This window comes from Triturus cristatus, chromosome 3_2 (assembly GCF_964204655.1).
Source record: "Triturus cristatus chromosome 3_2, aTriCri1.1, whole genome shotgun sequence".
In the NCBI taxonomy this organism is placed as follows: domain Eukaryota; kingdom Metazoa; phylum Chordata; class Amphibia; order Caudata; family Salamandridae; genus Triturus; species Triturus cristatus.
This window is the reverse complement of record NC_140584.1, coordinates 892,685,300-892,699,327: the sequence shown is the minus strand read 5'-3', so window position 1 is coordinate 892,699,327 and position 14,028 is coordinate 892,685,300. Positions and strand designations below refer to the sequence as shown.

Here is a 14,028-nt window from a genome sequence, read left to right as displayed (position 1 = left end):
TCTTTGATTGACACTGCAATGCCCACGGAGCACACACTCTCTGCATAGGCCCCCTCTCTAGCTTAGATACAGGGTAAAACATACAACCCTGTTTATTCCCAAGCACGGATGGCAGCAAATAGAACTCAATGTGCAACAGGATGTAACAGCACTTGTAATCATTCAGGGACAAGACACTTATGAATGTTTATTGTTTGTCCCCATGTATATGTTGTTTTTTGGGATCAGCCTGATGTGCGTGCCTAGCTGCATTGTTGGTAGTGTGCGGTTTAACTGTTTTGTGCACTTCTATGGAGGATACAGATGTGTCTATTGTGTGTTTTACCCTTGTGTGCCGTGTGTGTACTTGTTACATGCGAGTTGCCATTTGTGTTATCACAGCTAGACGTTTGTTGTCCACCCCCAAGCATGCCTGTAGTGTAGTGTTTCCTGTGAAGTTCTGCATGTCTGTTGCCAGGTTGGTGTGCGTGAACTAGGACAGTACCAGAGCTCCGGGCAGGTCTGAGCCTGAAAATATAAATATAACTCACTGAAAAGGAAGAAACGAAACCAGCACATCACAGGAGGGAGGGGAATGTGCACATCTCTCCATGCAGACACAGGTGTGCCAGAACCACCAATCACCCCAGATATCACACCCTGCTCTGCCACAGCACCCCAGACCTTATGTGCAGCGCCACTACAATTCCAGACCAGTGGTGAGACTCGCACAGACAGGCCTGCCAGTGCACCTCAACCCTTCCAGGCTGGTGTACAACTAACTGTGCCGCTGCTGTTCAGCATGACTGCAAATAATTATTTTAAAAGTGCTATGACGCAGCGGGCACTAATGCGCTTAATGGGTTGGGTGGTAAGGCAACAAACAGAGGAAGGGAAAGAGCCATCTGCACGACCAGAACCTGCACTCCGCGGCTCTCGTGCCGTGCGTGCCACCCACGTGCCCAGAGCACAGATTGTGGGCAGAGAAGCCCGTCTGTAACAAAACACCAACAACCTTGAATATTTGCACCGTGAAGACTAACGGAGCGGCCTCTGGAAACCTACTGCTCCCCACTCACTGAGATGATCTCATGCAGCCTGAAGGCTGCTGACAAACAGACTGGTCTCTGAGGGGAAGTGAGGAAGAAACTAGAAACTGAAATTCACCCTGATCAGCGAGTGGGCACCGAAACCAAAAACAAAGTGTAGCAGAATTTGTAATATCTGTTCTTGTCTACTGGCGCGCAGTGGTGTTAAATAATCAAGACGTCGAAAATGTGACATTAATGATTAGAGGCTCAAACGTGCTGGGGTTTTTAAATAATAAAATCCTACCTGTCCTGGGCAGGTCCAGGTCCGTCTGCGCCGCCTCGGGTCCGTTACTTCTGGCGCCGCCGTCACTACACACTCACTCACTGGAACAGCCCATCAGGGCTGGCATTGCAACTTTGCAAGACGCCTCTCAGCCAATCCTGGTGCTGGAGCAGCACCAGGATTGGCTTAGAGCAGGCTTACGCTCTGCCTGCCTACCCATTAGGAGACCGAGGTTTGAGCCTTGGCTCAAACCTCGCTCTCCTAATGGGCATGCGCCAGCCTTTGGAAACACTAGTGCGCATGACTGGGCACGGTGCTAAAATCGCCCTCCGTCCCCACTCATGCGCACTTGTGTGCTGCTGGCTGCCTGTCAGTCAACATGACGCCAGACCGCCCACCCCCTTCAGACTCTTAAGGGGGTGGGCGGTCCAACGTCATACTGACTGAGTTCTCCCTAAGCGTCTCTGAACTTAAGTAAACTGAGAGTTTACTTAAGTTCAGAGTTCAGACTAGAGACGCCGAGGAAGCTGGGGGCAGGGGGCACGGGTGGAGGGGCAACGCCCAAACGCCCCCAATGGACGGACCGCCACTGTTCGGTGACTTACAGCACCATGATCACGTACAGTTAGGATAATGTTGTTTATACCTAGTGGGCTATGCAGAATCACAACACCACAGTACACACCACATCACATTAGCAAAATATACTCCTTGAACTTGCACAAATGTATCCTCCTCTTTGATTTTCTTGAGGGCTAATTTTAATGTTTGTTGAGGTTGCCAGACAGGCGCATCACAACCTAAAAACCTCTGAAGCAGTGCACGCTTGTCACACTGCACACCGGGGCAAGCTTCTCACACTGTCTACCAGTGCCAACATTTCATATTGCCTTCAACTTCATGCTTTTCATCCAACTCACCTATATGGACTACTCATATTGCCTACCAGTGCCAGTTTTCTCATTTTGTTTGCCAGTGGTAGCTTCTTAGAAATGCCACCCAGTTCCAGCTCACTTATTGCTACATATCAGTTGCAGAGAGGACCATTTTCCTAGTTGCCCATAAGTAGCAGCTTGTCATGCTTCCCACTAGAGGCATCTCATCATATATCCTATGAGTGCAAGTGTGTGCATTACTCATCAGCGCTAGCTCCTCATACCACCCACTAGGACCAGCTTATCACACTGCCACCAATGTCATTTAATACATTGTCATAAATGCCATCTTTCTGCGCTGCCCTCCAGTGTCATCTCATCACCCTGCCCATCAGCACCAACTTTCGGTTTTATACGAATGTACCAAGTCCTCCCACCAGGACTAGCTCCTAACAGTATCAGCCAATGCCTCACTCTACCTAGCAGTGCCAGTTCCCCCCCTAGACACCAGTGCCAACTACTCACTTGGGCCACCGGTAGGCATCAGAGCAGTTCTGGAGAGCGCATTTCACACTGTATGTGATAGAAACAAGGTCACCTTTCTACTGAGACTGTCAACATGAGCATCAAATAGACCGTGTCGACTAATGGTCATGGTACAGCGGTGCACACACACATAACTTTGCTTGGCAACCAAGAAAATCCACCAAATGTGAGCTAATTACAACCTGCACCCAAAGGTGTAAAGCTCTGTATAGCTCTGTATCCTCGTACCAAACCATTGAGCACTCGAGCCCGCTTGTACGGCCCGTTTCATAAAGGGACTTACGACTCATAAAGTTTCGAAGAATCTCTGCACTGACCACTGCAGTGTGGAGATTCTGCCCAAAAATGCGGAGACTCCGCCCCAAGTGCAGAGGCTCCACACTTGTAACTTTACGAGTCGTAAGTGCCTTTGTGATCCATGCCACATAGAGTGCATGGTCACAGCCCGGCTGTTGCCTTCTTAACCCTTGAATGATAGGAAGCTGAAGATGCTATTTATTGAGAGACCCAACTGCTGAGGGACAAAGGAGGTGATATTCCACAAATTACCATACTTTGATGTAAAATACTCACTGTGGACACTCCTTTCAGAGAGGCAATAATCAAATTACCTATATGAGCACATTGTGTACTATGGTGGTGAGCATTTGTAACCTTCCACTGTGTGCGGGAACTCCCGCTCGAGTCTCGTGCTCAGGTTACTTTCCTCAGCACTGAAGCCACATTCTAAATGCAACTTAGAACCGTAGCTTTTTAAATTCTAAGTTACCACCAGGGCCGGACTGGGAAGTCAGACCAGCCCTGGCAGTTATGGGGGTAGGGGCGAATACTGGTAGGAAATACTGCTGCTGCCTCTGACACAGGGGGCCGGTATTGCAGCACCGCTGCAAAACTGTCTCCAAGCAACAAACAAGCATTGGCATAGCCAATAGGTCTCGCTTTTGGGACCTTATAAGTGTTTAGCCATGCAGCAGTTGCATAACTAAATACTTACAAGGTCCCAAAAGCGAGACCTATTGGCTATGCCAATGCTTGTTTAGCTCACAATCTGTATAATATTTGCCCACCCGCTTATACAGAGATGAATGAGCAAAGTGAACTGTAGCAAAATCACCTATGGCAGTGGTCATGGCAAATTTCTTCTCCTTTTTTTCACAATTTACTAACAAACACAATGTGCCTCAAGCTGTCTCGGTGCATCTATCAAAACAGAAGAAGTGTGCCACTTACTAATTGATTCCTGTGCGTTCAGTTATAGAAAATATATATTTGGGTTAATTTCACTAAGGCCCTAGGATTTGAAACTGTTATGCGCTAAATAGTAAATCGTGCTCACTGCTTGCAAAGTTACTGTATAAACAAATATATCAGTGTTTGTGCAGGGCACAGCCTCATAATCAGCTTTTTATATTTGGTATTGGATTTTCAGGATGTTTCTGACGTTAGCGATCCGGGATTTGTGCTTGTCTGACAAACATGACAAAATATTGAGCAATGTCTAACGAACGTATAAGCAAATGCCAAAATTATGCCAAATAATAAAAGCGCATGTTTTGGTTCAACGAAAGGCAAAGGGGGCATGCGTTAGAACAAGCAAATAGGTAAACATTGCAGAAAAATAATCTGGCACACAAGTGAGGAAACGCCCCTTTGTGGAAAGGGTTAAAGTTCTCGCCCATAACATAACAAAATATGATGGCATACACAAAGAAACCCGTTTCTTAACTGGAAGTTCCCTGGTTCACTTTGTTTTTAAATTAATTGTTATTACATCAATATTTGTAGTGTTAAATTCTTTGGAAAGGCAAGTTGCCGAAAGCATTTAAAATAATTCTCAAATGTCTAGCTTTTATAAGAATATTCTAACTAGAATTCTTCCTTTTTTTGGACATTTCTTTTAAGGTACGTTTACAATTGCAGTGAGAGCTTGCCAGATAACTTCACGACAGGGGTTTGTGATGGATTACTTCCACCCACTGCGTTTGTATACAAATAATGGTTTGGTCTCCACAGAAACAAACACTGGGATGAACAGCTTATAAAAGAATATTTTGGTATTTTCTTTGAGGGTGAAGCTAAGTTTAGTTGACATTCTGACATGTTCTCTTGCAGTCTTGCTATAATACTATCAGAGAAAGCATCGTCCCACACAGCAACAAAAAAAAAAAATCGGGAATCTCCCGCATGCATCTGCTTTATATACCTGTATGTCACACAGTTCCAGGTAGCACCTTATTACCAGGCCAGACCTTTGACACCGCATGACTCAGATCCCAACAGCCTCACACAATACCTGTCATTCCGTTTCCTCTAATCGGCGCTCTTTATCTGGTTATACAACTGTGTCTTACTCACAGGTTGCTCTTGTATGCCCTCATGCGCAAACATGTGCTGTTCTTGTGCAATGGATGGGTTTCTTGACCAATACCAATACGGCTAAAAACTGTCAGCACACAGTGCTCGTTGTGGAGCCTAACAGAACAAGTAAAAGAAAAAAGTTTTAAAGCTGCAACTCACAGCCAACCAGCCCTACATCCTTTATGTAGTGCCATAACACGGACTAAAACAACTTTGTATTGTCACGTCAGAATCACAAAGTGTGTGAGAAGCAATCCAAGGGAAAGGTTTAAAAATGTGAATATTTTGGCATTTTATCTCATTACTTACACAAATAAGTGCCAGTTGTATACGGTGGCCGCTGAAACATTCCCCCAAAACGTGATTGCGCACGCTGCTTGTTGAATAAAAAATCCTTTGCAATGAGAGTACAATGATTTAAAACCATACACCAGCAAAGTCTTAAGGCGTCCATAAAGTTAACAGCACATAGGAATATGTTATGTTCGTTATTATGCCAGGTTGGCACAGGGAACAAAAAGAGGCAAAAGGCGCGTAATTTGGTGGAAGTGACATACCTAAAGGATCATAAACATAAGGAAGGTGCACTCAATACAAGAGTCATTCAGATTCACAAATATTATCCGTTGTTATTTCAAATTTATTCCAAATTTAATCGGCAAACAGCCAACGCGTTTCGTCCCTTTTGCCAGGGGACTTCTTCAGGGCTAAAGATCAGATGAGATAAGGCTACTTTTCGCCACTTCAGCTCAATAAATAGCCAAAGCGTCCGCAAACCGCGCAAAGTTCATCATATGTGTATCCCAATATATTCATCAAGGGTATATAGCAGCAAGGTAAATATCGTCAGTGGTAAATTCTAGATTGGAAGGAGCTTCATAATAATTGCACTCCCACTTTGTCAATAGAAGAGGAGCAACAGCGTGATAACTGGCCTTCAGGATCATGACACGGTCTAAGGACAAAGACGATCTAATGTTAACCTTTGAATTCCACCAAGCCAGCCCATGATATTGTCATCATTTAGAGGGTGTGGTGCATATACCAACTGCTAGAAAGTCAAGCTTCACTCCTCAATGCTGGTACAAAGGGCCACTTGCATCGAGATACAGAAAGGCAGCAATTACAGGCTATGCCAAGCGGCTGTACGGCCGCGAAAGTGATCGCGATTGCGATCAAACATCAAAGCGGCCGCGAAAGTGAAAGTAATCGAGCAGCGCAGCAAAGGGCTGGGTGAGAAGGGAGGAGGGAATGCAATGAGCAGAGGAGCAGCTGTGCACGTGCACGCCATCGTGCACTCAAGCTCTAGGCCAGCAAATCCATGTGGGTAGCACTTTTGAAAACCCACTTACAAAATGTCTCAAAGAGACAGCTTTCGCTGTCTCAGCGAGACCTAAAAAGGCCCCCTACCAGTCCAAACCTGGCACCCACCCTTCCGGCCCACTGGTGAAATGCCCGGTGCGCGCTACGGCTAGTCCAGCCCTGGTTACCATAAATTTGGCTGACAAAGGCTGAAAGCAAACCGTGTAAAAATCGTAACCTTCCTGCACAGTTGTCATTCTGCTGTTTATCTGTTTGAAAGACACGGACAGGGCTGGTGGAGGAGGCAGGAGTCCATTCTAGGAGGGGGCACCTGTCGATAAAATGGATTGAAAATGATTACTGGAGACTTGGACAAACTTGCATATCTGAAAGGCTTGTAGGGTTGGGGGTGATTAAGCCAGCGCTATTACCCACCCCTGCCTTAGATATTTTCAAGGCAACAGGTCAGCTACGAAACAGCCTCTAAGGTCAACTCAAAACTGCTGTTACTGTTAGTATTCTAAACTTCAGTTTTGCATCTACATTTCGTGTCTAAGTTTGTACAAAATCATCATAATTGCAGCCATGACCTAAACAGATCACCTGCACCCAAGCCGGTTTCCTCCCTGCAAGGAGTTCTCAAAGTATGGCGAATGGGAGGTCTATTAATGTGCTGCTCAAACAAGCCTTTCACACATCATAGGTACACTTAGCCCAAGCCAGGGCAAATGATCCCATGTACTTTAATAGTCAATGCAAGAGCCACAACACCGATGAGCACCACAAAAGCAGCAGAACAGAAAAGGCTGAAACAGCTTTAATATTCATGACAAAGCCCAGGTCGTTTTATCCCAGTACAAAGTTTGTCCCATGCAGATCTTTTTTCCCCAAAGTTCTCCAAGTCCGTCCGATGACTTGCTGACGATGGCATCACTGGGAATGAATGTGTCAATGATGAGGACACTGGTGTGAATGGGGCGCCTCTTCTCCACTGCTACTCCCTCAAATCTTTATAGCTTCGTTTGAAGAAGCCGCACTGCAAGAAAGCGGAAAGAGAAAAGAGAAAACTGAATGAACGAGGAGACGTGCATTAATGCCATACAAGGGCTCTAAATTTTCCATATTTCATCAAAACATTCTGATAAAGTTTTGCTAAGGCCCAGAGGTGACAGTTTCAAGTTTATTGTTCCTCATGCGGAGCGAATTACATTTAAGACCATTAACCCCTTGTGTGCCACGCCCTTTCCCCGCCCTGTGCCGGCCGTTACATTAGCGGGCGGGGTTCATGACGAGCTGGACTCGTCATGGGCACAGCGCAACCGCGGCCCATGACGAGTCCAGCTCGTCATGGGCACACAAGGGGTTAAATGAGTTAAAAACAATATTATGAAAAATACAATAAATTATTAATATACATTCACAATAAAAGCACCTGGTGACTGCATCGTAATCAGAATCTGACCGGCTCGCAGCTCTGTTAAAGTGCCAAGAGCTGGCGTTCACGCTTGTGTTGTTCGAATTCTGCACCCCTATAACAGCTTGCCTGCGTGTGAGTGCTGATAATTGATTAAACAGATTCCGGAGCAGATGACGTCATGCACTTAATTTTTTTTGTTCTTTTTGTTGCATATTTATATAGCGCGAACTCGACCCGAAGGTATTGGAGCGCTTTACATGAGCACCGTATTTACATTACACATTCAGGCACAAGGAGATTAAGTGATTTGCCCAGAATCACAGGATGCAGACGCGACACCGAGGCTCGAACTCTGGTTTTCAGCACCAAAGTCGGCAGTTTAGCCGACGGACCACATCCTCTCCCCAATAATAATAATGCTGGCACTATGCATAGGACATGGAGTAACGCTTCTTTGGCTGCGCCACAAGCCTACAAGTTTCATCACTGTCAGTTTTGTGCCTTGGTCTGTGGCTGGCCATTGCTGAGTGCACGCCAAATATGTGTAGTAGAAATGTGCTCTTTAAGGTTTTAGAAACGGAGGGCCTCATTTATGAAAAGTGACGCATCACTGCGTGAAAACAGTGATGCGTCACTTTTCACTGCGCCCTCCCTGCGACTCCAATGATGCGTCATATTTACAGTATGACGCATCATGTCGCAAGGAGTCACAAATACGTCAGTATTTCTGAAGTATCTGTAGGCGCAAACGTGACACATTGCTGGAGTGTGTCCCAAAAGTGACGCAACTCCAGCAATGTGTCCTTTCACATGGGGCAAGCCCCATGTGAAAGGGCCTGCGTCAGTCTTACGCCTGCTCTGAGGCAGGCGCAAGATATTGATGCATTTGCACCCTAGAAGTGGCGCAGTGAAATCTGGTAGATTTCGCTGCGTTACTTCTACGATGCTTACGTACGTGGGAACGCCCACCCTGCATACATTATACCTGACGCAGGTATAATGTAGCGCAGGGGTTTACAAAGTGACGCATCTACCTAGATGCGTCACTTTGTAAATATGGTGCAACAAGGTCCAGTTTTTACGCCGCTGATGCGTCACAAAAAGTGACGCACCGGCGGCGCAAAAGTGACGCAAGGACTCATAAATGAGCCCCGGAGGTATTAAGGTACAGTTGATGTTTCAAGTTGGTATAAGTACTAATGACTTGCCATGAATGACTCCTTTTTGCTAATGTAGCTTCATCCTCCAAAAAGGATTCCTGCACCGTGACCTTCTTCAGAGCACCTTTCAAGAGTGTGGTCATCAGTGGCTGAGACCACACGTTGTCCACCTGTAAAAACGATGGAGCGATTCCTCCAAGCTGCGATGTTTAGAAGGTCCCTTGCATTTGAAGCTCCTCTCATGCCTTGTGAGTGAATCCAGGGTGTCTAATTGTGCTGGTTGAAGCCTGTGTTAAGTATGTAAAAATGAGCTTCTACTCGCTGGGTCTTGTTTGGTCAAGCGGCCAAACTCAAGAGGTACGTGAGCCTGACAGTTGTAGATAGGGAGTCTGAAGATATATCTATAAAACGTGGCTATTTCCAAGTCCAGGAGTGTGGAGAACAACTGATCTAGGCATCCTCATTTATGTTCGAATTGAACTCTCTGCTTGAGCCTTTGTTTATGGCATGAATCGGCAACCAAAAATCTTGTGAGTCTTGCTTTTTATTGGCATGCAATATTTTTCTCTTGTACCTCTCATGGCGCGCCTGCTTGGTTATCCAGACCTCCTTTGTTACCGTTTTTCCTCATAATTTGAACAATTGTGCCTATACTGAAAGGAATTCGACAACTCGTGGAATTCTTGAGGCGATTGTTTATCCAAGTATTTTTAGGTCTTACACAGGCAGTGCATGCGCCGCCTCTCCGAGGCATTAAGTAATTAGTAATACCAGCGAAACTCCACCCATTACATTTCTTTTTGGTTTTTGCTTGCCATTGGTCTAATCTGGCATTGCTTTTCTTACCTCACTCATTGTTGGCTAGTGGTCCCATCCGTCACTTCCGTTTTTTTTCGTTTCTGCAGGAAGCAGCATCGACCAACTACATTAGACGTACACTGCAGGGCGATATCTTTTGCTGTAGGGACTACTTTGTTGTTTTATAGGTCTCGCAGAGGGATCACCGAGAGCCGCGTGGACATCTGCTGCCCGAGTGCGCTGAGCGCCTGCAGCCCCCGCCTCGTCTGAGCTGCAGCCCCCAGGCCCTCTGTTACTGTTCTGTCCGCACCGTCCGCAATGCTTTCCCCCTCCCGCTGTCCGTGCTCTCTTGCCCCTCTCTCCCCTGCTTCCGCGTTCACCCCCACCTGCAGCATCTGGAGGATCGCCATGTGGGTGCACTACACAGCACAGCACACCGCGCTTCATTTTAAAGATGGGTGCTTGTTTAACTCGAGTCCGAGGAATTCTAGCTGTAAGCATTCTTCTTTTTCCACAATCCTGCGCTGGAGGGCACGGCGTAGAGGGAGAGTGTGGTGGATCATGCTGTGGACGAATCACAGTGTGGCTCCTCGAGTGAGTGGCACAATAGAGAGAGCAGGCGGTTTACGCTGCCTCCGGGATGCAGAGTGTTTGTTGCGCAACATCGGCACTTCCAGGACGTAGATGAAAGTGAAACACAGGCTGTAGCATTGTGTAACCCTGCAGGACTCGGGTGGTGGCAGCGCCCGCCCTGTCACTGCACGATGTACAAACTACAGAGTGCAAGGTACCCTTGCAGGAGTAGCGAATGAGGGATGCACTCTGGTGAAGTTTCTTGAGCATGGGGGTCACTGGAAAGCCGCCTTCTTTGCTAAATAAAAACATTTACATAATGTCAGCGCGCCTCCTACATACTAAGCATACACTTGTGTTACGCTTGCCTAGAGGCCGTGGTCCCAAATGTAGTGTACATTTTTTTCTCTTGTTTTGACTGCAAAATCTGAACTATGTGAAACCCTACTGTGGACGACAAACTTGCTTTCTTTAGCATCTACGACGCTCCGGCTCTTCTGAGAGCCTGGAGTGTCTGCCAGCAGGTACCCTATTCCAAAGTGGAGAAAGCACCGAGGGCTGAGAGCATGGCGGTCGTGAGACATATTAAAGTGGGATAGCCTTCAGCTGCAGTTCTTTTTTGCGAAAGCCAGTAATAGTTTGCTTTCTCCTTCCATGCTTGCCACAATCAAAATAGTAATAGGAGACATCCACTCCCATCCTGAGGGTGCCTTGTGACGTTCCAAGAAGTGAAAGTGTCAGTCTGGCTTATTTGCCCTCAGGGTGGCAACAATAACATAGGCAGGATAAGGAGGGCTATGAAACAGTAAGCAACCTAGTGACAACAAAGGAAATTGGAGTATAGTATTTTAGAGCATCTTTCCCACCACAAAATATGTGAGTGCTATTGTGCATTTTGCAGCGCAACATTACTAATGTTTGCTAGAGATGCAGAGACCAAACATGCCTACATGAAATGGAAGTATGCTACATTCCCACACTTCCACTTTTGGCAGTCACTAAGAGCATTGTCTTTTGACAGCTGCAAAATGCATGCCATTAAAAAGAAAAATGCCTCCTCGTTGAAACACTAAATAGGCATTTCACCTTGTAGAATAGAACTCCTATAACTGTCACGCTCTTGCTTCCCTGTTTTAATACTGTTCGTTAGGAAGAACTTTATAAACATAAGTGCCTTAAAAGGATAGCTAAAGGTGTGGAATAAGTGCCTTGCTACATTAGTCTGAGGTACCATATGATCTGACGCTGTTTTCTGACGTCATTGCTACTAGGGATGCTAAACGTGTCTGTTTTCCACGTTTGGTTTGGGGGTGGCATGGTGATTAGTCGATTTTCCTGCTGCAGTGCTAGTCATGGAGGAAGTGCGTAACAGTGGCCACCTGTGTCCCCAACCCCTCCTCCTGTACATACAATCTTGCCGTTTAAGTGCCAGTTCCAGCCAAGATACTATTCTTCCTAAAGTATTTCGCTCCTGCATTAGACCCCACCTGGCCTTCTAAGTAGCCGCATTTAGGTCATCTGGTTGCCCATACCCACCACCACCCCCGTCCTAGGAATCAGTGGGGAAAATAGACATCAACGTAAAAATAATAATAAATACGTGGAAGCATGGATGACATTCATTCAAGTTTATAAGTTTGAGTGTGTCTTTATGAACAATTTCACGATCTGCATTACAATTCAGCTTGGGGCCCGTGACTGCAGATCATGTTGGTATACAATATAGGGCATGCAACTATAAGAAAAACAATCTCACCCCTCCCACGCGTACTGCTGCTCTCCCCCACAGTCTCCCAGTGTTAAAATGACAATGTTTTTTACTTGCGTGTTTCTATTAGCAGTTAATTAATCATATTTGCATAGTGTTATTGCCATTGGTATAAACAAGTAAAACTAAAAACGTTGTCTTTTTCAACGCCAACAGCTCTAACTTTAACAAATGCGAGACCTATTGCATTGAAAATGCTTGTTATAACCTGCTATCCTCCTTGTGTTAACTGTGATGGGATAGGACACCAGTAGTAGATTGACAAACTGCTCCCACACTGTGATTCACTTACTCTTTGTGTGATTGCAGTCTTCTAGTCACTTTCCACATCTTACCATTACAGAAGAGATACAGGTGTTCCATATTGACCTCTTTAGGTTATCCGAGTGGGCATCTTCCATCAGTGAGTTTGCCATACTAAAGGGGCAAATTATCATTTTCTAGTCGATAGTCTACTTTGTAGTTAGCAATACATTTGAATACATCGAGGCTCAATATTGTCTAATCAGTGGTTGTATTTGTAGTTGATCTAAGGTGCATGCAGACTGGTGGCTGATTATCCTTAAAGTGCTCATTTAACACTCTTAAGTGACATACATGATTCGGCCAGCTTTTCTCCCATAGCATCCCGGAGAGTTTGCTTCAGAGTTACCTGTTCCGGGATGCCACGCACAGCGACTTGCATAGAGATGCATCTGTCGTGGCTTTACTTGGGAAGTAGATTTAAGTTAGTCACCTGTAATTAGAATAAGGGAGCCATGATGATCGCTTACTAGGGTGGGAATTAGATCCTCCAATTTAGCAACTTGTACTGTATTCTGTACGGCTTGGGTGTATTCATACGCTGACTAGTACAAGAGGCTTGTTTTGTGGATATGACCAGCCTGTTAATTTTACTGCTTGTATGCAGTTTTCTTTAAGGTCCACTGGTGTGACAGTTATCTCGAGTTTACACTTACATAGAATTCCAAGCCTCCTTTCGGCCTCCCCTAAGGGTTTGCACTAAAGGCAGGGCAGTGAAATTCCAAAAAGGCTGGAATGGCTCTCGATGTCATGGCCCAAGCCTCAATCAATCAATCAAAGCATTTATATAGCGCGCTACTCACCCAGAGGGTCTCAAGGCGCTGGGGGAGGGGGGTCCGCTACTGCTCGAACAGCCAGGTCTTGAGTTGCTTCCTGAAGGCGAGGTGGTCCTGGGTCAGGCGGAGGTGGGTCGGGAGGGAGTTCCATGTCTTGGCGGCGAGGAAGGAGAAGGACCGTCCCCCTGTGGTGGCTCTTCGGATGCGGGGGACGGCGGCGAGGGCGTGGCTGGTCGATCGAATCTGGCGTTTGGGGGCGTAGAAGTTGAGGCGGCTGTAGAGGTATCCTGGGCCTTGGTTGTGTAGGGCTTTGTGTGCGTGGGTGAGGAGTCGGAAGGTGATTCTCTTGTTGACCGGGAGCCAGTGCAGGTCTCTCAGGTGACCGGAGATGTGGCTGCGACGGGGGATGTCCAGGATGAGTCGTGCTGAGGCGTTCTGGATCCGCTGGAGTCTCTTCTGGAGTTTGGCGGTGGTTCCGGCATAGAGGGAGTTGCCGTAGTCCAGACGGCTGGTGACGAGGGCCTGGGTGACCGTCTTCCTGGTCTCGGTGGGGATCCACCGGAAGATCTTACGTAGCATGCGCAGGATGTTGAAGCACGACGAGGAGACGGCGTTGACTTGTCTGGTCATGGAGAGGGGAGTCCAGGATGAAGCCCAGGTTGCGTACGTGGTCTGTTGGTTTGGGTGCGTTGCCTAGGGCGGAGGGCCACCAGGAGTCGTCCCAGGCGGAGGGTGAGGATCCCAGGATGAGGACTTCCGTCTTGTCCGAGTTCAGTTTCAGGCGGCTGCTCTTCATCCATTCGGCTACCTCTTTCATCCCTTCGTGAAGGTTGGCTCTGGCGGTGGCGGGGTCGTTGGT

The 14,028-nt window shown here is 46.7% G+C and overlaps 1 protein-coding gene across 1 annotated transcript in view; it reads right to left on the bottom strand.

The window, feature by feature from the left end:
• Positions 1-7,173: 7,173 nt before the first annotated feature.
• The window catches only part of ITGAE (integrin subunit alpha E), an 847,690-nt gene continuing 840,835 nt past the window's right edge, over positions 7,174-14,028 (bottom strand). The window contains exon 32 of the mRNA XM_085649316.1: positions 7,174-7,410. Within this exon, the coding sequence (XP_085505442.1) occupies positions 7,369-7,410 (42 nt within the window). The 3' untranslated portion in view covers positions 7,174-7,368. The remainder of the gene's footprint in view (positions 7,411-14,028) is intronic.